Raw genomic sequence first — 23,533 nt, forward strand, 5'->3', positions numbered from 1 at the left:
ATGATACACTATTGATGAAAGGATGCAGCATGGAGGGCCCTGTTTTTTGGACAATCATGTCACATGACCTGGATTTGAACCTTTATTTAAACTTTTCCATCAAACTGTCATTATTTATTTTTATGTCAGATGGTCCAGCACCATCCTCAGATAATTATTGCTTTAATTTTTGGTGTAATTCTAATTTCTGGAAAGGCTTAAAATAAAAACTTAAAGGTGAAATATGCAGAAATTGCTCTGCAATTTCCTGGTTACTAACTTTCTAATAGTTCACCTAATTTCAGTTTATGTGACAAAAAAAAATACATTGTGTAGAGAGTTATTGTACCATCTAAACCACTGTGAAGTATATTTTCAATAACCAAAAATATTGTATTTTCAGCTGTTTGAAGTTGGTGTACAAAACCGAAAGTAAAAGACAAAAAAAAAACAGAACAGGAAGCATAGATATAGTGCACGTCAGAGGAGGCTGGTGGGATGAGCTATAGGAAGATGGGCTCATTGTAATAGCTGGAATGGAATAAATTGAATGGTATCAAACACATCAAACATATGGAAACCACGTTTGGCTCCGTTCCATTTATTCCACTCCAGCCATTACAATGAGCCCAACCTCCTATAGATCCTCCCATCAGCCTCCATTGCCACACATAGAACAGATATACCGCTTCTTAGATTTACTTTCAATGAGAATGACAGATCTATAACTCACATTTCTATGTGAATTTGGTTGTGGCACCCAGAAAGTTTAAAAATCTAGGTCATGTGACATGGTAGCCCAAAACACAGGATCCTAAATTGTGTTTCTGGTTATGGGCTGATACTCATATCAGAGGCGAAGAATAATAGATCATCTTCATTTGACCCCTTACCGACAGAGTGATAGGGGACAGACCGTTTGGTGGTGGAGTGTCTATTGTCAGTGCCAAAGGCACCCTATATATCACCAGCTGAGGCTCCACTTTGCCTAGTCAATTGACAGTAATACTGTAAGTGCCAGACCAGAATAAATCGAGACCTTTTCAGATATAGGGGTTGATAGGGATAGGATATCATATAACCATAAGAATAGATTGATAGGAGTAGCTCATCATTTCTTCCAGGACTTAATTCAGAATGCCCAAAAGATGAATTCATGCTTTGTTTGATGCATATTCATCTCAAATGCATGAGACCAGCTTTCATTGCCCCCTCTGTTGGCAAACACTCATTCATGGATGTGGTCTTTAATGCATTAGTCCTACTTTAAAAGGGTTCTGGGTCATACAGTAGGTTATCACACCCAGTCTGTACTCACATTAACATGTTCATTGAGGAAACAAAAAATATTGTAGATAAAGCCATGCATCGGTATAAAAACAATAATGGTAGTAAATGACACTGACAGATGCCAGTAAATAGACTACATAATGTATAAATACATAGTCATAAAACAATAGTTGTTAGGGGATCTACTATAATAGAGGATGTAATATATACAAATTTTAACATTGAACTACCTTCACCTTAATAAAATGATTGTTACCTTGTAAAAATGTTCTGAGCATCCCGGAACTTTTGGATGCTCACACAAGCCTTCGAGTCGCCCGTATTTTGTAGTAACACCCTTTCAAAATGACTTCCAAAACAGACACAACTTGCCAAATATTTTAATTTCAAGACTACAAATGGTAATAGATGGTACGATGGTAATAGATAACGGCTATTTTCAAAGGAGGGCCAGTTGAGCATGCAAAGGGGACTAACTACAGTAGGCGCTCCGCGGCTTCTGTTAAAATCCTTGGCGGCGAGGAACAGAGGGACAGCGCGCAGTGAATCCCAAATCCGTAATGACTTCTCCAACCTCGAGCCCTTGCGATGGCTCATAAAAAGCTGGTTCGACCGAAATGTGGTTGTAAACTTCGAGATACAGGAGCTGATGTTTCATTCAGCCACCTCGGAGATGGCGCTGATGTGAGGTGTTTAAGTTGTGTTCCACATTTACTTTGTTGCTTGTACTGTTGACTGTTGTACCTTCTCACTCTTGAATACAATTTAGCTAACTAGATAGCTGCTCGTTCAGGCACATCTGATGTGGTTTCTCTGTTTCCCTGTTTTAGGGCAGTGAAGAACATCCGATAGTTCTCACAGAGGCGCCCTGCAACCCGCTGCACAGTCGCCAGATGATGTCAGTGCTGCTCTTTGAGTGCTACAGAGTCCCAAATGCAGTGGTGGGGGACTCAAGTAAAAGTGAAAGTCACCCAATAAAATACTACTTCAAGAAAAGTATTTGGCTTTAAATATACTTAAGTATCAAAAGTAAATATAATTGCTAAAATATACTTAAGTATTAAAAGTAAAAGTATAAATAATTTCAAATGCATTATAAAGCAAACCAGACGGCATAATGATTTTTACATTTTTTATTTACAGATAGCCAGGGGCATGCTCTAACTCTCAGACATAATTTACAAACAAAGCATGTGTTGAGTGAGTCCACCAGATCAGAGGCAGTAGGGATGACCAGGGATGAGCACCACTGCCCTCATGTATCCTATGGGGGGGATTGCCTGCACAGCTTATATTATAACACCGCCCTCTGCCCCCCCCCCCCCCCACACACACACGGGCATTGTCCTGTCCTCCAGCTACCACTGCGCTCACATACTACCTGTTATCAATGGAAGGTAGACACAGTAACATGAGGTTTTAGGTGACTCCACTCATACTCAACCAGGTAGCCAGATCTGTCTTTTCTTTTGCCAAATCCTCTATTGTTTGTTTTCATGCTAGAGGAGTTGGGAAAAGAACCAACAGATGTCGCTGCCATCTCACCAGATGTAACATGCTGTCCTCTGGTGTTTCCCCAGGCTGGATGCATGTGAACGTGGGCAGGAGCCAGGCGGTGTCCTACCTCCAGCGTCTGCTCCAGCTGAAGTACACTGGTCACCTGGCGGCCGTCACCCTCTGCCTCATAGAGAGCTGCTCCACAAACACAGCTACACAGCCAATGACTACCACCAAGGTCTGTCTGCCATGGGGCCAGAGAGGTCTATTGAGATTGTATGAAACAGTATGTGGTGCTTTGCTTTATATGTGATTCATTGCCTGACTCTCTCTCTCTCCTTCAGAGCTGGAGAAGTGGCGCAGTGCAGAGTTCTATGAGCAGAAGGTGCACCGCATGTAGCTGCCCTTCTCTGCCAAGGTTCTGGGCGGCATGGTGATTGTGGAGGAGATGCAGGAGAGACGCGCCCAGCAGCTGCGCAGGCTACAGGAGATAAACTCCTGGCGCAGGGAGGAGATGCTGCAGCAGGACCAAGAGCGTCTGGATAAACTATTGGCCCTGCAGGCAAGAACCATTATCTTTTAACCACTTCGTCAACCATGACCCTTAACTGCTGTGCAATTCCACGGTCTTGGAATTACACAGAGAGTCCAATTTCTCACTTAAAATGTACTCCAAACAAAAGACATTGAATCCAAAGTTTACTAAACCGTACAACCCTATGCACAAGGACTATGTTTAACAATTTACACTGAACATTTTACAAAAACACATTTACTGGATAAACTATGCAGATGCAAAGTAAAATAGCCCTCAGTTTTTTTTATGAGTCCGCGTTTTCCAAAAGCTCTTACATATCCGCTCCAAATTAGGATTCAATAATTCCTGAGGAAAGAATGGGGTGTCAGCTATGGCATGACACAATGACTTTGAAAAAATATCTGTTGGTAAGTGAGGTGGACTTACACCTGGTAATGGAATTGCAGTATCACAGGTCCCTGATCTGTACTCCACAGAAATGGATATGAAGGTACACAAAAGGTACACAAAAGGTATAAATATGCAATATCCTATTTTGCATATTTGGGTATTATTGTACACAATGACTATTTTAATGAGCTTTGTCCCCAAACAAAACCACATTTGGTTGGTCAGGACCAGACAAAATCTGTACTAATAGAAGTCTGTTTCACAATTTTGAACATTAAAGTACAGCACAATAGAGCTCAGTAGAGTAGAGTTCAGAACATTATACAACGGGTGGGTCTAATCCTGAATGCTGATTAGTTAAAAGCGCATTTCAGCCGGTGTCTATTCCACAAATTACTACCGGCTAAATCTATGTCAAAATGCCTATTCATTCTGTTCCATCTGACTGCGCAATCCACTGTCTCGGTAACCCAGACAGGGAAGTTATAAACTTGATCTCCACTATAAAAATAATCGAGACATTATCTCATATTTTTGTATAAGATTTGTATAAACCAGTCTGTCTCTCCGACATTTGTAACATTGTTTCAATTTTCAAATTCGATTTCCAACTGTCCCATAGTAATGAACGTGTAATGGTCGAGAATCAGGACGAGAGAGAGAGAGGCAGGTAGCGTTACTCAGCCATTAGAAATCATGAATCAGCTGGATATATACAAAGAAATCTCAATTGGAAAAAGGTGAAACGAAGTGCAGCTAGTTTGCAGTCTTTCCAGCTTCAGTTTGAAGTTAATGTTAACTGTGTTTGTTGGCTAGCTCCTCTGAACAAGTGTCCTAATGAGAGAGCACATTTTCTATGCCAAGCGAAATCGTGCCTCATTAGCTCATTGTTATGGATGTATCCAAATAAATGTCACTAGAAAACAGCTTAAACAAATGCATCTCCTGTTGTTGTTTGGCGTGACTGTAAATTAACAGTAGTTGGCTAGCAAGCAAGGGATCAGAACGTTGCCAGTATGGCAATGGAACATTTAGAATGAATGACTGGGTCCATAGATACAGAACAAAAAGACTGAACATCTGGGTCGAGTCTCTGGCAACTGAACCAATAGAACGAAAGACCAGACGGCTTGGGTAGTAACCCTAGATATTATATTCAAATAATGATTGACATATTGTCATTAACTTTTTTTAAATTAATTTATTCATACTATTTCATCCTTCCACAATATATAGTCACGTAAAATATCTAGGGTTACTATCCAAGCCGGCTGGTCTTTCGTTCTATTGGTGCAGTTTCCAGAGACTCGACCCAGTTGTTCAATAAGAACAAATTCTTATTTTCAATAACGGCCTAGCAACAGTGGGTTAACTGCCTTGTTCAGAGGCAGAACGACAGATTTTTACCTTGTCAGCTCGGAGATTCGATCTTGCATCCTTTCAGTTACTAGTCCAACACTAGGCTACCCTGCAGCCCCAATATACCACGGCTGTCAGCCAAACAGCATTCAGGCCTCGAACCATCCAGTTTATAACAGACCGTATGACAAAACATTTATTTGTACTGCTCTAATTATGTTGGTAACCAGTTTATAATAGCAATAAGGCACCTCTGGGGTTTGTGGTATATGGCCAATATTCCTCGGCTAAGGGCTGTGTCCCCTTAGCCGTGGTATATTGGCCATACACCATACCCCCTTGTGCCTTATTGCTATTATATACTTATAATTCTATCCAAGATGGCGTAGCAGTCAGACATCTTTGTCCTTCGTCTTGTCGTGTCCTATGTATATCTTTTTATATATTTTTCGTCGCATATCTTTTCAAATATTTTTTCTAAACCTCAACTTCAAAATACTCCCCTGAAACCCGCCTCACCCAATGTGGTGTGGATCTGTTTTTTCTAAACCTCAACTTCAAAATAGTCTCCTGCAACCTGCCTCACCCAATGTGGTGTGGATCTGTTTTTTCTAAACCTCAACTTCAAAATAGTCTCCTGCAACCTGCCTCACCCAATGAGGTATGGATCTGTTTTTTCTAAAGTATTTTTATTTACCTCGGAACCGCAATCCCCCAACAGAATGCTAGCCAGCTCACTAGCTAGTAGTCAGCTAACCACTACTAGTAGTCATCAGTTAACCTTTAGCTCGGAAAGCTCTCGCCAGTTTGTACAATGCGACTCAAACCACAGCATACTGGACCTATTTTCTCTCCATATCCCCGGATTCCTACCGCCAGCTCTGAACCTTTTCACCTGGATCATCGCAGCTAGCTAGCTGCTATCCGAGTGACTACTCCTGGCTAACGTCGGTCCCAAAGCAAGCACCAATTAGCCCACTCTAGGCCCATTCTCCCGGCTAGCTGAAGTGGCCCATCAGCCACTCCTGGGCTACAATACCCGAACCCCTTCTACTGCCAGTACACGGCACGGAACCCCGCCGATCCTTCAAGACTGGACTACCGACGTAATCTCCTCAAGGGGGTACTCAACTGGCCCCTACGTCGTGACGTCCCCTTGAATGCCCATCTGCTAGCCACGGCCCGCTAGCTGTCTAGAGCTAATTGGACTGTTAGCTGAATAGATCCATTGGCCAATTTTTTGGGCCGCTATACCTATTTTGCCAATTGGACTTGGACCCCTCTGCTACTCGGAACCCTACTAATCCATCACAACTGGTCTATCAACGTCACCGCACGCCGAGCCGAGACTTTCCTCCATCGCGACGTCCCTCTAAGGCCCTTCTGCTAGCTTGCTAGCCTCGGCCTGTCTGAATCGCCGTGTCTCCAGCCAGCCCAACCACTCACTGGACCCCTACGATCACTCGGCTACACATGCCTCTCCCTAATATCAATATGCCTTGTCCATTACTGTCCTGGTTAGTGATTATTGTCTTATTTCACTGTAGAGCCTCTAGACCTGCTCAATATGTCTTAACCAACCATTCAGTTCCACCTCCCACATATGCGGTGACATCACCTGGTTTAAACGTCTCTAGAGGCAATCTCTCATCATTACTCAATGCCTAGGTTTACCTCCAATGTACTCGCATCCTACCATACCTTTGTCTGTACATTATGTATTGAATCTATTCTATCTCGCCAAGAAACCTGCTCCTTTTACTCTCTGTTCCGAATGTACTAGACGACAAGTTCTGATAGCCTTAAGCCGTACCCTTATCCTACTCCTCCTCTGTTCCTCTGGTGATGTAGAGGTTAATCCAGGCCCTGCAGTGCCTAGCGCCACTCCTACTCCCCAGGTGCTGTCATTTGTAGACTTCTGTAACCGTAAAAGCCTTGGTTTCATGCATGTTAACATTAGAAGCCTCCTCCCTAAGTTTGTTTTATTCCCTGCTTTAGCACACTCTGCCAACCTGGATGTCCTAGCTGTGTCTGAATCCTGGCTGAGGAAGACCACCAAAAACCCTGAAATTTCCATCCCTAGCTAGTAATATTTTCCGACAAGATAGAACTGCCAAACGGGGCGGTGTTGCAATCTACTGCAGAGATAGCCTGCAGAGGTCTGTCTTACTATCCAGGTCTGTACCCAAACATTTTGAGCTTCTACTTTTAAAAATCCACCTTTCAAGAAACAAATTTCTCACCATTGCCGCTTGCTATAGACCCCCCCTGCCCCCAGTTGTGCACTGGACACCATATGTGAATTGATTGCCCCCATCTATCTTCATAGCTCTTGCTGCTAGGTGACCTAAACTGGGACATGCTTAACACCCCGGCCATCCTACAATCTAAGCTTGATGCCCTCAATCTCACACAAATTATCAATGAACCTTCCAGGTACAACTCCAAATCCGTAAACACGGGCACCCTCATAGATATCATCCTAACCAACTTGCCCTCTAAATACACCTCTGCTGTTTTCAACCAAGATCTCAGCGATCACTGCCTCATTGCCTGCATCCGTAATGGGTCTGCGGTCAAACGACCATCACTGTCAAACGCTCCCTAAAACACTTCAGGGGGCAGGCCTTTCTAATCTACCTGGCCCGGGTATCCTGGAAGGATATTGACCTCATCCCGTCAGTAGAGGATGCCTGGTTATTCTTTAAAAGTGCCTTCCTCACCATCTTAAATAAGCATGCCCCGTTCAAGAAATTCAGAACCAGGAACAGATATAGCCCTTGGTTCTCTCCAGACCTGTCTGCCCTTGACCAGCACAAAAACATCCTGTGGCGTACTGCATTAGCATCGAATAGCCCCCGTGATATACAACTTTTCAAGGAAGTTAGGAACCAATATACACAAGCAGTTAGGAAAGCTAAGGCTAGCTTTTTCAAACAGAAATTTGCATCCTGTAGTACTAACTCAAAAAAGTTATGGGACACTAAAGTCCATGGAGAATAAGAGCACCTCCTCCCAACTGCCCACTGCACTGAGGCTAGGAAACATTGTCACCACCGATAAATCCACTATAATTGAGAATGTCAATAAGCATTTTTCTACGGCTGGCCTATGCTTTCAACCTGGCTACCCCGATCAACAGCCCTCCACCCCCCACAGCAACTCGCCCAAGCCTCCCCCATTTCTCCTTCACCCAAATAGCTGATGTTCTGAAAGAGCTGCAAAATCTGGACCCTTACAATTCAGCCGGGCTAGACAATCTGGACTCTCTCTTTCTAAAATGATCTGCCGAAATTGTTGCAACCCCTATTACTAGCCTGTTCAACCTCTTTCGTATTTTCTGAGATCGTATTTTCTGAGATTGGAAAAATGCCGCGGTCATCCCCCTCTTCAAAGGGGGAGATACTCTAGACCCAAACTGCTACAGACCTATCTCTATCCTACCCTGCCTTTCTAAGGTCTTTGAAAGCCAAGTTAACAAACAGATTTACCGACCATTTCAAATCCCACTGTACCTTCTCCGCTATGCAATCTGGTTTCAGAGCTGGTCATGGGTGCACCGCAGTCTCGCTCAAGGTCCTAAACAATATCATAACCGCCATCGATAAGAGACATTACTGTGCAGCCGTGTTCATCGATCTGGCCAAGGCTTTCGACTCTGTCAATCACCACATTCTTATCGGCAGACTCAACAGCCTTGGTTTCTCAAATGATTGCCTCGCCTGGTTCACAAACTACTTCTCAGATAGAGTTCAGTGTGTCAAATCGGATGGCCTGTTGTTCGGACCTTTGGCACTCTCTATGGGGGTGACACAGGGTTCAATTCTTGCTGCTGGTGATTCTCTGATCCGCCTCTACGCAGACGACACCATTCTGTATACTTCTGGCCCTTCTTTGGACACTGTTAACTAACCTCCAGACAAGCTTCAATGCCATACAACTCTCCTTCCGTGGCCTCCAACTGCTCTTAAATGCAAGTAAAACTGAATGCATGCTCTTCAACCGATCGCTGCCCGCACCTGCCCGCCCGTCCAGCACTACAAATACCTAGGTGTCTGGTTAGACTGTAAACTCTCCTTCCAGACTCACATTAAGCATCTCCAATTCAAAATGAAATCTAGAATCGGATTCCTATTTTGCAACAAAGCATCCTTCACTCATGCTGCCAAACATACCCTCGTAAAACTGACCATCCTACCGATCCTCGACTTCGGTGATATCATTTACAAAATAGCCTCCAATACCCTACTCAACAAATTGGATGCAGTCTATCACAGTGCCATCCGTTTTGTCACCAAAGCCCCATATACTACCCACCACTGCGACCTTTACGCTCTCGTTGGCTGGCCCTCGCGTCATACTCGTCGCCAAACCCACAGGCTCCAGGTCATCTGCAAGTCTCTGCTAGGTAAAGCCCCGCCTTATCTTAGCTCACTGGTCACCATAGCAGCACCCTAGTAGCACCACCACCCATAGTAGCACGCACTCCAGCAGGTATGTCTCACTGGTCACCCCCAAAGCCAATCCCTACTTTGGCCGCCTTTCCTTCCAGTTCTCTGCTGCCCATTACTGGAACAAACTGAAAGAAAAAAAAAATGTTAAAAAATATATTAAAAAAAATCGCTGGAGACTCATATCTCCCACAGATCACTGCACCTGTGCATAGCCCATCTGTAATATAGCCCATCCAACTACCTCATCCACATACTGTATTTATTTAATTATCTTACTCCTTTGCACCCCAGTATCTCTACTTGCACATTCATCTTCTAGACAATTCTAGACAATTCTGTGCTTCCAACTTTGTGGCAACAGTTTGGGGAAGGCCCTTTCCTGTTTCAGCATGACAATGCCCCCGTACACAAAGCGAGGTCCATACAGAAATGGTTTGTCGAGATCGGTGTGGGAGAACTTGACTGGCCTGCACAGAGCCCTGACATCAACCCCATCGAACACTTCTGGGATGAATTAGAACGCCGACTGCGAGCCAGGCCTAATCACCCAACATCAGTGCCCGACCTCACTAATGCTCGTGGCTGAATGGAAGCAAGTCCCTGCAGCAATGTTCCAACATCTAGTGTAAAGTCTTCCCAGAAGAGCGGAGGCTGTTACAGCAGAAAAGGGTGAACAAACTCCATATTAATGCCCATGATTTTGGAATGAGATGTTCGACAAGCAGGTGTCCATATACTTTTGGTCATGTAGTGGTTAAGGTTGGGATGAGGGTAGTGCAATAATATTATATACCAGCAGTATAAATACTCAGTGACTTGTACAAGTTTTAATTTAAACAATATGGTGCTAAGGAGAGGGCCATATTACACTTACTTGAGCAGCATAGTAAACCCCTGTTCTGACTCTCTCCTCTCCTTCTGACTCTCTCCTCCAAATGTTGGTACCCTTCCTCAGATCTGTAGCTCAACACAATCCTATCTCGGCGCTCTACAGACGATTCCTTTGACCTCATGGCTTTGGTTTTTGCTCTGACGTGCATTGTCAACTGTGGGACTTTATATCGACTGGTGTGTGCCTTTCCAAATCATGTCCAATCAATTGAATTTTCCACAGGTGGACTCTAATCAAGTTGTAGAAACATCTCAAGGATGATCAATGGAAACAGGATGCACCTGAACTCAATTTCGAGTCTCATCGCAAAAGTTCGGAATACTTATGTAAATAAGGTCTTTGTTTAAAAAAAAAACATTTCTAAAAAACGTTTTTCTCTTTGTCATGATGGGGTATTGTGTGTAGATTGAAGAAGAAATGTTTTATTTAATCAAATGTAGAATAAGGTTGTAACATAACAAAAGGTGGAAAAAGCCAAGGGGTATGAATACTTTCCGAATGCACTGTATATCATGGTGCTGTGCATTTTGGGATTTCATAGCAGCACAGATGATGATGGACCAATGGACCACTCTTATTGAATGGTTACTACAACAGACCTGTCTGAAGGCATTGGGCTGTTTGATTGTGTTAGTCCTTTTTTATACTTCATCACAAGTAAAATTGGTGGTTTTACTTGTGGCGTTTTTATAATGCAATCAAGCTTTGTTCAAGATTCATTCAAGGATATGTTGTAAAAAAAACATCTAGATGCCACAAGCAGGCATTTGCTGTCAAATATCACAAAAACACACTGTATATATAGGGACAATGTTCTGTGTAAGACTTTCAAGTTCCTCTTAATTGTATGTGCTATCTAGATTAAAGAGGTGCAGTACACCATTATGCCACAAGGTGGTATTACTCCACAGCTTTTTTGTTATAGAGATAAACACAGCAGTGCTAGTCTGCCCCAGCAGGTTTGGAACCTGTCGAAGGAGGAGAATAACGGAGATATGATTGATTGAATGGTTGCGGAAACTTTTGTGGTTATTGTACAGCTGGCAGCATCATAGGGCAACTCCATCTGTAAATACACTCACCACACAGGAGTGGCAGGAGGGCACAGCCAGCCATACATCTGTCTCAGCACAGGATTTACAGGCATTTGCAGACACCGAGTCTGACTTGGATGAACCCAACCCAATAAAGTGTCTAAATTATGATCAGATGCATTAACAAGCCCTCACAATTATCCCAGAGGACTGATCTACGGTGGAGAGGAACAAGTGCAATCACATGTATATCTTCTCAGAACACACGAGGAACAACCTCAGAACCAAAAACGATGGTTAACTAGTTGTTCAACAGGAAGTATTATGACCTTTGCAGCCGTAGAACCACAAGTCAAATAAATGGTTATTACAGCATGATAAACATCCAGTGATCCTTTACTGTACAAGGCTTTCAGCCAGTTCCAAAGGGGACGACAGGGAGCATTTTTTACCCCACAGATAGACAAAGGAGCAGGTCTAAAGGGGACGACAGGCAGCATTTTTTACCCCACAGATAGACAAAGGAGCAGGTCCAAAGGGGACGACAGGGAGCATTTTTTACCCCACAGATAGACAAAGGAGCAGGTCCAAAGGGGACGACAGGCAGCATTTTTTACCCCACAGATAGACAAAGGAGCAGGTCCAAAGGGGACGACAGGCAGCATTTTTTACCCCACAGATAGACAAAGGAGCAGGTCCAAAGGGGACGACAGGGAGCATTTTTTACCCCACAGATAGACAAAGGAGCAGGTCCAAAGGGGACGACAGGCAGCATTTTTTACCCCACAGATAGACAAAGGAGCAGGTCCAAAGGGGACGACAGGCAGCATTTTTTACCCCACAGATAGACAAAGGAGCAGGTCCAAAGGGGACGACAGGGAGCATTTTTTACCCCACAGATAGACAAAGGAGCAGGTCCAAAGGGGACGACAGGCAGCATTTTTTACCCCACAGATAGACAATGGAGCAGGTCCAAAGGGGACGACAGGGAGCATTTTTTACCCCACAGATAGACAATGGAGCAGGTCCAAAGGGGACGACAGGGAGCATTTTTTACCCCACAGATAGACAAAGGAGCAGGTCCAAAGGGGACGACAGGGAGCATTTTTTACCCCACAGATAGACAAAGGAGCAGGTCCAAAGGGGACGACAGGGAGCATTTTTTACCCCACAGATAGACAATGGAGCAGGTCCAAAGGGGACGACAGGGAGCATTTTTTACCCCACAGATAGACAATGGAGCAGTTCCAAAGGGGACGACAGGCAGCATTTTTTACCCCACAGATAGACAAAGGAGCAGGTCCAAAGGGGACGACAGGCAGCATTTTTTACCCCACAGATAGACAAAGGAGCAGTTCCAAAGGGGACGACAGGGAGCATTTTTTACCCCACAGATAGACAATGGAGCAGGTCCAAAGGGGACGACAGGGAGCATTTTTTACCCCACAGATAGACAATGGAGCAGGTCCAAAGGGGACGACAGGGAGCATTTTTTACCCCACAGATAGACAATTGAGCAGGTCCAAAGGGGACGACAGGGAGCATTTTTTACCCCACAGATAGACAATGGAGCAGTTCCAAAGGGGACGACAGGGAGCATTTTTTACCCCACAGATAGACAATGGAGCAGTTCCAAAGGGGACGACAGGGAGCATTTTTTACCCCACAGATAGACAATGGAGCAGTTCCAAAGGGGACGACAGGGAGCATTTTTTACCCCACAGATAGACAATGGAGCAGTTCCAAAGGGGACGACAGGGAGCATTTTTTACCCCACAGATAGACAATGGAGCAGTTCCAAAGGGTACGACAGGGAGCATTTTTTACCCCACAGATAGACAATGGAGCAGTTCCAAAGGGGACGACAGGGAGCATTTTTTTTTACCCCACAGATAAACAATGGAGCAGGTCCAAAGGGGACGACAGGGAGCATTTTTTACCCCACAGATAGACAAAGGAGCAGGTCCAAAGGGGACGACAGGGAGCATTTTTTACCCCACAGATAGACAATGGAGCAGTTCCAAAGGGGACGACAGGCAGCATTTTTTACCCCACAGATAGACAAAGGAGCAGGTCCAAAGGGGACGACAGGGAGCATTTTTTACCCCACAGATAGACAAAGGAGCAGGTCCAAAGGGGACGACAGGCAGCATTTTTTACCCCACAGATAGACAAAGGAGCAGGTCCAAAGGGGACGACAGGCAGCATTTTTTACCCCACAGATAGACAAAGGAGCAGGTCCAAAGGGGACGACAGGGAGCATTTTTTACCCCACAGATAGACAAAGGAGCAGGTCCAAAGGGGACGACAGGCAGCATTTTTTACCCCACAGATAGACAAAGGAGCAGGTCCAAAGGGGACGACAGGCAGCATTTTTTACCCCACAGATAGACAAAGGAGCAGGTCCAAAGGGGACGACAGGGAGCATTTTTTACCCCACAGATAGACAAAGGAGCAGGTCCAAAGGGGACGACAGGCAGCATTTTTTACCCCACAGATAGACAATGGAGCAGGTCCAAAGGGGACGACAGGGAGCATTTTTTACCCCACAGATAGACAATGGAGCAGGTCCAAAGGGGACGACAGGGAGCATTTTTTACCCCACAGATAGACAATGGAGCAGGTCCAAAGGGGACGACAGGGAGCATTTTTTACCCCACAGATAGACAATGGAGCAGGTCCAAAGGGGACGACAGGGAGCATTTTTTACCCCACAGATAGACAATGGAGCAGGTCCAAAGGGGACGACAGGGAGCATTTTTTACCCCACAGATAGACAATTGAGCAGGTCCAAAGGGGACGACAGGGAGCATTTTTTACCCCACAGATAGACAATGGAGCAGTTCCAAAGGGGACGACAGGGAGCATTTTTTACCCCACAGATAGACAATGGAGCAGTTCCAAAGGGGACGACAGGGAGCATTTTTTACCCCACAGATAGACAATGGAGCAGTTCCAAAGGGGACGACAGGGAGCATTTTTTACCCCACAGATAGACAATGGAGCAGTTCCAAAGGGGACGACAGGGAGCATTTTTTACCCCACAGATAGACAATGGAGCAGTTCCAAAGGGTACGACAGGGAGCATTTTTTACCCCACAGATAGACAATGGAGCAGTTCCAAAGGGGACGACAGGGAGCATTTTTTTTTACCCCACAGATAAACAATGGAGCAGGTCCAAAGGGGACGACAGGGAGCATTTTTTACCCCACAGATAGACAAAGGAGCAGGTCCAAAGGGGACGACAGGGAGCATTTTTTACCCCACAGATAGACAATGGAGCAGTTCCAAAGGGGACGACAGGCAGCATTTTTTACCCCACAGATAGACAAAGGAGCAGGTCCAAAGGGGACGACAGGGAGCATTTTTTACCCCACAGATAGACAAAGGAGCAGGTCCAAAGGGGACGACAGGCAGCATTTTTTACCCCACAGATAGACAAAGGAGCAGGTCCAAAGGGGACGACAGGCAGCATTTTTTACCCCACAGATAGACAAAGGAGCAGGTCCAAAGGGGACGACAGGGAGCATTTTTTACCCCACAGATAGACAAAGGAGCAGGTCCAAAGGGGACGACAGGCAGCATTTTTTACCCCACAGATAGACAAAGGAGCAGGTCCAAAGGGGACGACAGGCAGCATTTTTTACCCCACAGATAGACAAAGGAGCAGGTCCAAAGGGGACGACAGGGAGCATTTTTTACCCCACAGATAGACAAAGGAGCAGGTCCAAAGGGGACGACAGGCAGCATTTTTTACCCCACAGATAGACAATGGAGCAGGTCCAAAGGGGACGACAGGGAGCATTTTTTACCCCACAGATAGACAATGGAGCAGGTCCAAAGGGGACGACAGGGAGCATTTTTTACCCCACAGATAGACAAAGGAGCAGGTCCAAAGGGGACGACAGGGAGCATTTTTTACCCCACAGATAGACAATGGAGCAGTTCCAAAGGGGACGACAGGCAGCATTTTTTACCCCACAGATAGACAAAGGAGCAGGTCCAAAGGGGACGACAGGGAGCATTTTTTACCCCACAGATAGACAATGGAGCAGGTCCAAAGGGGACGACAGGGAGCATTTTTTACCCCACAGATAGACAATGGAGCAGTTCCAAAGGGGACGACAGGCAGCATTTTTTACCCCACAGATAGACAAAGGAGCAGGTCCAAAGGGGACGACAGGCAGCATTTTTTACCCCACAGATAGACAAAGGAGCAGTTCCAAAGGGGACGACAGGGAGCATTTTTTACCCCACAGATAGACAATGGAGCAGGTCCAAAGGGGACGACAGGGAGCATTTTTTACCCCACAGATAGACAATGGAGCAGGTCCAAAGGGGACGACAGGGAGCATTTTTTACCCCACAGATAGACAATTGAGCAGGTCCAAAGGGGACGACAGGGAGCATTTTTTACCCCACAGATAGACAATGGAGCAGTTCCAAAGGGGACGACAGGGAGCATTTTTTACCCCACAGATAGACAATGGAGCAGTTCCAAAGGGGACGACAGGGAGCATTTTTTACCCCACAGATAGACAATGGAGCAGTTCCAAAGGGGACGACAGGGAGCATTTTTTACCCCACAGATAGACAATGGAGCAGTTCCAAAGGGGACGACAGGGAGCATTTTTTACCCCACAGATAGACAATGGAGCAGTTCCAAAGGGTACGACAGGGAGCATTTTTTACCCCACAGATAGACAATGGAGCAGTTCCAAAGGGGACGACAGGGAGCATTTTTTTTTACCCCACAGATAAACAATGGAGCAGGTCCAAAGGGGACGACAGGGAGCATTTTTTACCCCACAGATAGACAAAGGAGCAGGTCCAAAGGGGACGACAGGGAGCATTTTTTACCCCACAGATAGACAATGGAGCAGTTCCAAAGGGGACGACAGGCAGCATTTTTTACCCCACAGATAGACAAAGGAGCAGGTCCAAAGGGGACGACAGGGAGCATTTTTTACCCCACAGATAGACAATGGAGCAGGTCCAAAGGGGACGACATGGAGCATTTTTTACCCCACAGATAGACAATGGAGCAGTTCCAAAGGGGACGACAGGCAGCATTTTTTACCCCACAGATAGACAAAGGAGCCGGTCCAAAGGGGACGACAGGCAGCATTTTTTACCCCACAGATAGACAAAGGAGCAGTTCCAAAGGGGACGACAGGGAGCATTTTTTACCCCACAGATAGACAATGGAGCAGGTCCAAAGGGGACGACAGGGAGCATTTTTTACCCCACAGATAGACAATGGAGCAGGTCCAAAGGGGACGACAGGGAGCATTTTTTACCCCACAGATAGACAATGGAGCAGGTCCAAAGGGGACGACAGGGAGCATTTTTTACCCCACAGATAGACAATGGAGCAGTTCCAAAGGGGACGACAGGGAGCATTTTTTACCCCACAGATAGACAATGGAGCAGTTCCAAAGGGGACGACAGGGAGCATTTTTTACCCCACAGATAGACAATGGAGCAGTTCCAAAGGGGACGACAGGGAGCATTTTTTACCCCACAGATAGACAATGGAGCAGTTCCAAAGGGGACGACAGGGAGCATTTTTTACCCCACAGATAGACAATGGAGCAGTTCCAAAGGGTACGACAGGGAGCATTTTTTTACCCCACAGATAGACAATGGAGCAGTTCCAAAGGGGACGACAGGGAGCATTTTTTTTACCCCACAGATAAACAATGGAGCAGGTCCAAAGGGGACGACAGGGAGCATTTTTTACCCCACAGATAGACAATGGAGCAGTTCCAAAGGGGACAACAGGGAAAAATTTTTACCCCACAGATAGACAATGGAGCAGTTCCAAAGGGGACGACAGGGAGCATTTTTTACCCCACAGATAGACAATGGAGCAGTTCCAAAGGGGACAACAGGGAGCATTTTTTTCCCCACAGATAGACAATGGAGCAGTTCCAAAGGGGACGACAGGGAGCATTTTCTACCCCACAGATAGACAATGGAGCAGTTCCAAAGGCAAACAAGACAATAATCACATCAGAGGACTATGATGCAGCGCATCAAAACAAAACACGTATTTCACTAAACTACTTGATATGACACAATCCAAAAATCTAACGTATAAAAGAGAGGGCATTCATTCTATTTTCCAGTCAAGTGGGGAACACCACAGGCTTTTAACCAAATACAATAACCAAATACCACCTGACAAATGCACCATCATCACAATTGAGAGAAAACATGCTTTTGTCCAACAACACCACTCCAGCATGTCCTGCTGTGATCCGGAGGACAAAAATCCATATTAAACCGTGCAGATGCAATGAACGAAGGCTTCACCTTCAGGTCTGTGTGGGAGGATGGTGAAGTGATGTTCTCATGATGATTTATGAACAATAAAAGGAAGGAATGACTTATTCCGTATGCTGTTATTCTTCCATGTTTTATTTCTGTGATTTGCAGTACTAGTATAATGAGGGCAGCTTCACCTTTTTAAAGGGGAAATTCACCCCAAAACACTTCTGGGCCCTTCATAACACTTGCCTGGCTGTTTTGTCAGTACCCCAGACAGTTTAGGTCCATTGTTTTGAGTAATGCTGACTTTCCGAAATGACCTAAAATGCATTAAAAACTGTGTATTTATTGTTACGTTAACAGTGATTGGTGTCTCTGCATTGAATTGCCAAATACATGTGTTGTTTAATAAAAAACAAAGACCTACTTTGGGATAGCGCAAAGATATTCCATAAAGTCTGTAATCTGGTAGATACTGTTCTTTGTGGTTCTAAAGTGGATAATTACAGGAGGCGGGACGAAGGAGTGTCTTATACTACTGGTCTTCAAGAAAGGAAATCAGAACGACAGGAAGTAAACAAAGAGATGGTAGCTAGCCATTAGTAATCTCTGAAGTAAAGTAAGGCAAATAACGTTAATAATCGAGTAGCTGAGTGACATTGGCCAAAATGAAGTGCAATAATGTTTGGGTCAGATACCAATACACTACATATTTCAACTCTTTTCATGACTGCGATGGAGCTTTGTGTCCGGCATGGCTGCAAGCTATCCAAAATCCTGCTTATGGTTTCGATATGACGCCTGAAGTAATTTACCAGCTGCGGTTGACCGTGTCCAGTGATCACTTCATGGCCACTGACTGCAATGGGGACACCTGCTTGTCAAATATCTCATTCCAAAATCATGGGCATTAATACTGAGTTGGTCCTTCCTTTGCTGCTATAATAGCCTCCACTCTTCTGGGAAGACTTTCCACCAGATGTTGAAACATTGCTGCGAGGACTTGCTTCCATTCAGCCACAAGAGTGTTAGTGAGGTCGGGCACTGATGTTGGGCGATTAGGCCTGGCTCGCACTCAGCGTTCCGATTCAGCTCAAAGGTCAGGGCTCTGTGCAGGCCAGTCAAGTTCTTCCACACTGATATCAACAAACTATTTCTGTATGGACCTCGCTTTGTGCACGGGGGCATTGTCATGCTGAAACAGGAAAGGGCCTTCCCCAAACTGTGGCCACAAAGTTGGAAGCACAGAATTGTCTAGAATGTCATTGTATGTTGTAGCATTAAGATTTATATTTACTGGAACAAAGGTGCCTAGCCCAAGCCATGAAAAACAGCCCTAGACCATTATTCCTCCTCCACCATACTTTACGTTTGGCACTATGTATTGGGTCAGGTAGCGTTCTCCTGGCTTTCGCCAAACCCAGATTCATCCGTTGGACTTCCAGATGGTGAAGCGGGAATCATCACTCCAGATAATACGTTTCCACTGCTCCAGGGTCCAATGGCGGCGAGCTTTACACCACTCCAGCAGACGCTTGGCATTGCGCATGGTGATCTTAAGCTTGTGTGCAGCTGCTCGGACATGGAAACCCATTTCACAAAGCTACCGAAGAACAGTGCTGACGTTGCTTCCAGATGATTTTTACGCGTTTCAGCACTCGGAGGTTCCATGAGCTTGTGTGGCCTACCACTTCCCTTCTGAGCCGTTGTTGCTTCTAGACGTTTCCACTTCACAATAACAGCACTTACAGTTGACCGGAGCAGTTCTTGCAGGGCAGACATTTGACGAACTGACTTGTTGGAAAGGTGGCATCCTATGACTGTGCCACCTTGAAAGTCATTGAGCTCTTCGGTAATGTCATTCTACTGCTAATGTTTGTCTATGGAGATTGCATTGCTGTTTGCTTGATTTTAAACACCCATCAGCAATGAGTGTGGCTGAAATAGCCGAATCCACTAATTTGAAGGGGTGTTCACATACTTATGTATATATAGTGTATGTTGCTAGCTAGCTAAGTTGCTAACACTTGTTGCTAGTCACCACAAAGTTATATATTATTTGTTTGCCATTCCTGGAACTAGATGGTGTTTTTAGCTTAGCTACTACTGTAATTGTTATAATATCCTGTCCTACGGTTTTGTTTGTTTTGCAATTCTGTTTTTCATTATAACGTTATGATGAGAAATAGTAGATTTTCCACACTTTTTTATAGTGCTATTGATTGCATAAAATGACTTGCCCTAGTTAAGGTCCATAAGTTGGACACAGCCCCAGCCAGAGACATATATATACATACATGTCTCTGGCCCTAGCTGGTGCATGAGTTGTAATGACAACAAACTGGCCCAACCTTTACAGTATTTACATTAAAACATTTAGAATATCAGATCTTGCCCTGAATTGACATGTAATGACTGACCCTTTTATTCCAGCCAACATCACCAATCACTCTCTGTTTATACAGTACCTGCCTGGGAGGGAATGGAAGAAAGTAAGGGGTGGTGGAACAGACATGAGGATAGGACAATCAACCATACTGTCACGGATTTTATCCTCGTTCAATTTCTCACATCTTTTATCTTTGTATCCTTTTCACACTCTTTTCAATGTTCCTCCACTCATGCCTCCTACAATGATACAAGGAGAGACTAAATTAGGACTCATTTAAATGTTTTGTTTTGTTATTCTGTTACACATCTTCCAGGAGATCCACGAAGCCATGTGGAGGATTCCAAACAGGCCAAGGACCGGGTAGAGAAGAGTGTCCAAACAGAAGACATTCAACTTTAGAACCCAACGGGTCCAGCAGACTGTCAAGCGGCGTGAAGATAAACAGATCATATACAAAGACTCAGACTTCGAGGAGGTAGCGTCAAAACTTCTCAGCCTAACTTTTTTTTTTTTTTTTTTTTTTTTAAACTCTGTTTATTAAGTTTTGAACATACACACATACAGACAAGACAAAGCAATATAAATAATATACTCAACTAGAAAAAAAAAATAAAAATACAAATAAAAAAATAACTTTAAAGATACCATACTTTAGACAAGTTAAACACACCGGGCAGAAGGCTACAGAGGTTAAAGGGCAATCTATAGTACAGGGACAGAGCAAGCACCTCACCATTGTTCCTGTAAACAGTCAAGGGATAAGGGTGGAGAAATGCAACCACTCACAGACAGTCATGGCCACAGACCGACCATCCACTGGACAAAAAAAAATAAGTTTACAATGCTTTAAAATAAAAAAAATAAAATGATTATTCATGTAGGCGTGAACAAAATGTAAAAATAACTGGGAAAAACAAGCTCACACTTCAGTCTCTGCCTGGGCAAGATGAACAAGGCATCTGCGGACCACAATCAATAAGCACATGGATCTTAATCCCCCCCCAGCAAAAACACAGAGAGAGACTCCCCCAACCCTTAAGTCACAGACTTATTTTAGTATTAATTGGAATGCCATCAGAGGATGGACTGTTTAAAGTAAGACCGGAATGGAGACCAAGCCTCATCAAACAGTTTGGGGTTCCCACGTGAATTGAATTTAATTTTTTCTAGTTTCAGAGAGCACAACACATCCCTCACCCAATATTTATAAGATGGGGGAGCTGCCATCTTCCAGTTCTGTAGTATTAGCCGTCTAGCTAAAAGAGTTGTATAAGCAACAGTGTCCGACTGGATTCTTGATAGGGGGGTACCCATGGGCAGTACTCCAAAAAGGGCTGTAAGGGGAGACGGATCTATAACAGTGTCATATATATCAGAGAAACATTTAAATATTAATTCCCAGAAACCTGGCAGTTTATGACAGCCCCAAAACATATGCAACAGTGTGGCTGGTTCCACCTTACATCTGACACAGGTAGGATCAAAATCAGAGAATATTCTTCCAAGTTTGGCCCCCGACCAGTGGATACGGTGAACCACCTTGAATTGAATGAGGCTGTGTCTAGTGCTAAAAGAGGACGAGTGCACCCTGTGCAGCACAGATTCCCAGGCGTCTTCCCCAAGTTCCTCCCCCAAATCATTTTCCCATCGAGTCTTTAAAGGCACCAAAGAAGGGTTCTGTAAGTCATGAATGATTGCATATACATCTGAAATTGCGCCCCTAGGAAGCTTGTTCAGCTCCAAGATGCTCTCTATAGCTGTATTCGCAGGCCTATTGGGAAATCCAGGTGTATTAGCCCTGACAAAGTTTCTAGTCTGGAGATAGCGGAAAAAGTGGGATTGGGGAGATTGAACTTTTCCTGCAGCTGAGAAAAAGAGGCAAATGTACCATCAAAGAATAATTGGGCTAGCGAGGAAAGGCCTAGTGAGTGCCAAATGCCAAAAGCCCCATCATTCAAAGATGGAGGAAATAAAATGTTCTGATTGATTGGGCCTGATAGAGAAAAGCCTCGGAGGTTAAAGGCTAAACGGAACTGATTCCAAATTTTAAGAGACTGCTTTACAATTGGGTTGGCACACCTTTTGCCTAGGGACACTGGGAGAGACGAGCACAGCACAGAGGAAAGTGCTGCAGGTTTACACGATTCAGACTCCATCTGGACCCAGAGTGGTCTAGGGCCAGTAGGATCAGTCTGCAGCCAGTACAGAACGGCTCTAAAATTTGCAGCCCAGTAGTATGTCTGAAAATTTGGTAGAGCTAAACCCCCCAATGACCTAGGCTTCTGTAAATGTTTTCTACCAATCCGTGGTACCTTGCCATGCCAAATAAAATGCATGAATGTTTGATCCAGTGAAATAAAAAAAGATTTTGGAATAAAAATGGGTAAACATTGAAATAAATATAGAAACTTGGGCAACACATTCATTTTAATGACATTAACCCTTCCGATAAGAGAAAGGGGTAGCGAATTCCAAAAAGTAAAAGATTGTTTCAATCTGTCTGCCTCAGCCTAACTTTTAACGAACTTTAGCTAGCCCTAATGATGGCATTGTTATGTTGTGGAACGCCATCGATAACATGTCATGCAATCATGACTATTCTATTAATAGGGCGCGTGTCCACTCGTTCTAGACACTGTTTACCTAGCCAGCAAGTCATCATTGTCTGACAAACTAGAAGGGGACTGCAATAGCCAGTTGCATTAGGGGGTGTAGGCAGGCTATTCAGATACAGTTGGTAGGCTATAGAGTACCACAGTATGAGTCATAATACCCATAAAACCTAGCAGTCAAACAGGGAAATGGGTCCAATCATTTTTCCATCATTCATTTTTCCTATAGGTGATTTTAGAAACACTTAAAATCGGGCTGTGTTTTGTGTAGGCTTACACTGGTGTGACGTTTTGATAACTGTGTAAATCTCTCTAGGACAAGCCCGGACTAGAACCCGATCGAACATCTATGGAGAGACCTGACAATAGCTGTGCGTGCGGTGACGCTCCCCATCCAACCTGACAGAGCTTGAGAAGGTCTGCAGAGAAGAATGGGAGAAACTCCCCAAATACAGGTCTACCAAGCTTGTAGCGTCATACCCAAGAAGACTCGAGGCTGTAAACCAGGGGTGGGCAACTCCAGCCCTTGAGGGCCTGATTGGTGTCACACTTTTTCTCCATCCCTAGCAAACACAGCTGATTAATCCAATTGCATTCTAAACTGAAGATCATGATTAGTTGATTATTGGAGTCAGGTGTGTTAGCTGGAGCTGGGGCAAAACTGTGACACCAATCAGGCCGTCGAGGACTGGAATTGCCCACCCTCGCTGTAAACACTGCCAAAGGTTCTTAAACAAAGTACTGAGTAAAGGGTCTGAATGCTTATGTAAATGTGATATTCCAGTTAAAAACATTTAATACATTTGCAAAAATGTCTAAAAA

At 44.6% G+C, this 23,533-nt stretch overlaps 1 protein-coding gene across 1 annotated transcript; it reads left to right on the top strand.

The window, feature by feature from the left end:
* The first annotated feature begins 1,639 nt into the window (after window positions 1-1,639).
* On the top strand, window positions 1,640-23,533 carry LOC139367708 (actin-related protein 5-like). Its single transcript, XM_071106005.1, has 6 exons — window positions 1,640-1,953; window positions 2,100-2,265; window positions 2,850-3,004; window positions 3,111-3,328; window positions 20,413-20,574; window positions 23,028-23,533. The coding sequence occupies exons 1-4, from the start codon at window positions 1,858-1,860 to the stop codon at window positions 3,201-3,203; spliced, it is 510 nt and encodes a 169-aa protein (XP_070962106.1). The 5' UTR covers window positions 1,640-1,857; the 3' UTR covers window positions 3,204-3,328; window positions 20,413-20,574; window positions 23,028-23,533.

The sequence above is a fragment of the Oncorhynchus clarkii genome, chromosome 16 (genome assembly GCF_045791955.1).
Source record: "Oncorhynchus clarkii lewisi isolate Uvic-CL-2024 chromosome 16, UVic_Ocla_1.0, whole genome shotgun sequence".
Taxonomy (NCBI): Eukaryota; Metazoa; Chordata; class Actinopteri; order Salmoniformes; family Salmonidae; genus Oncorhynchus; species Oncorhynchus clarkii.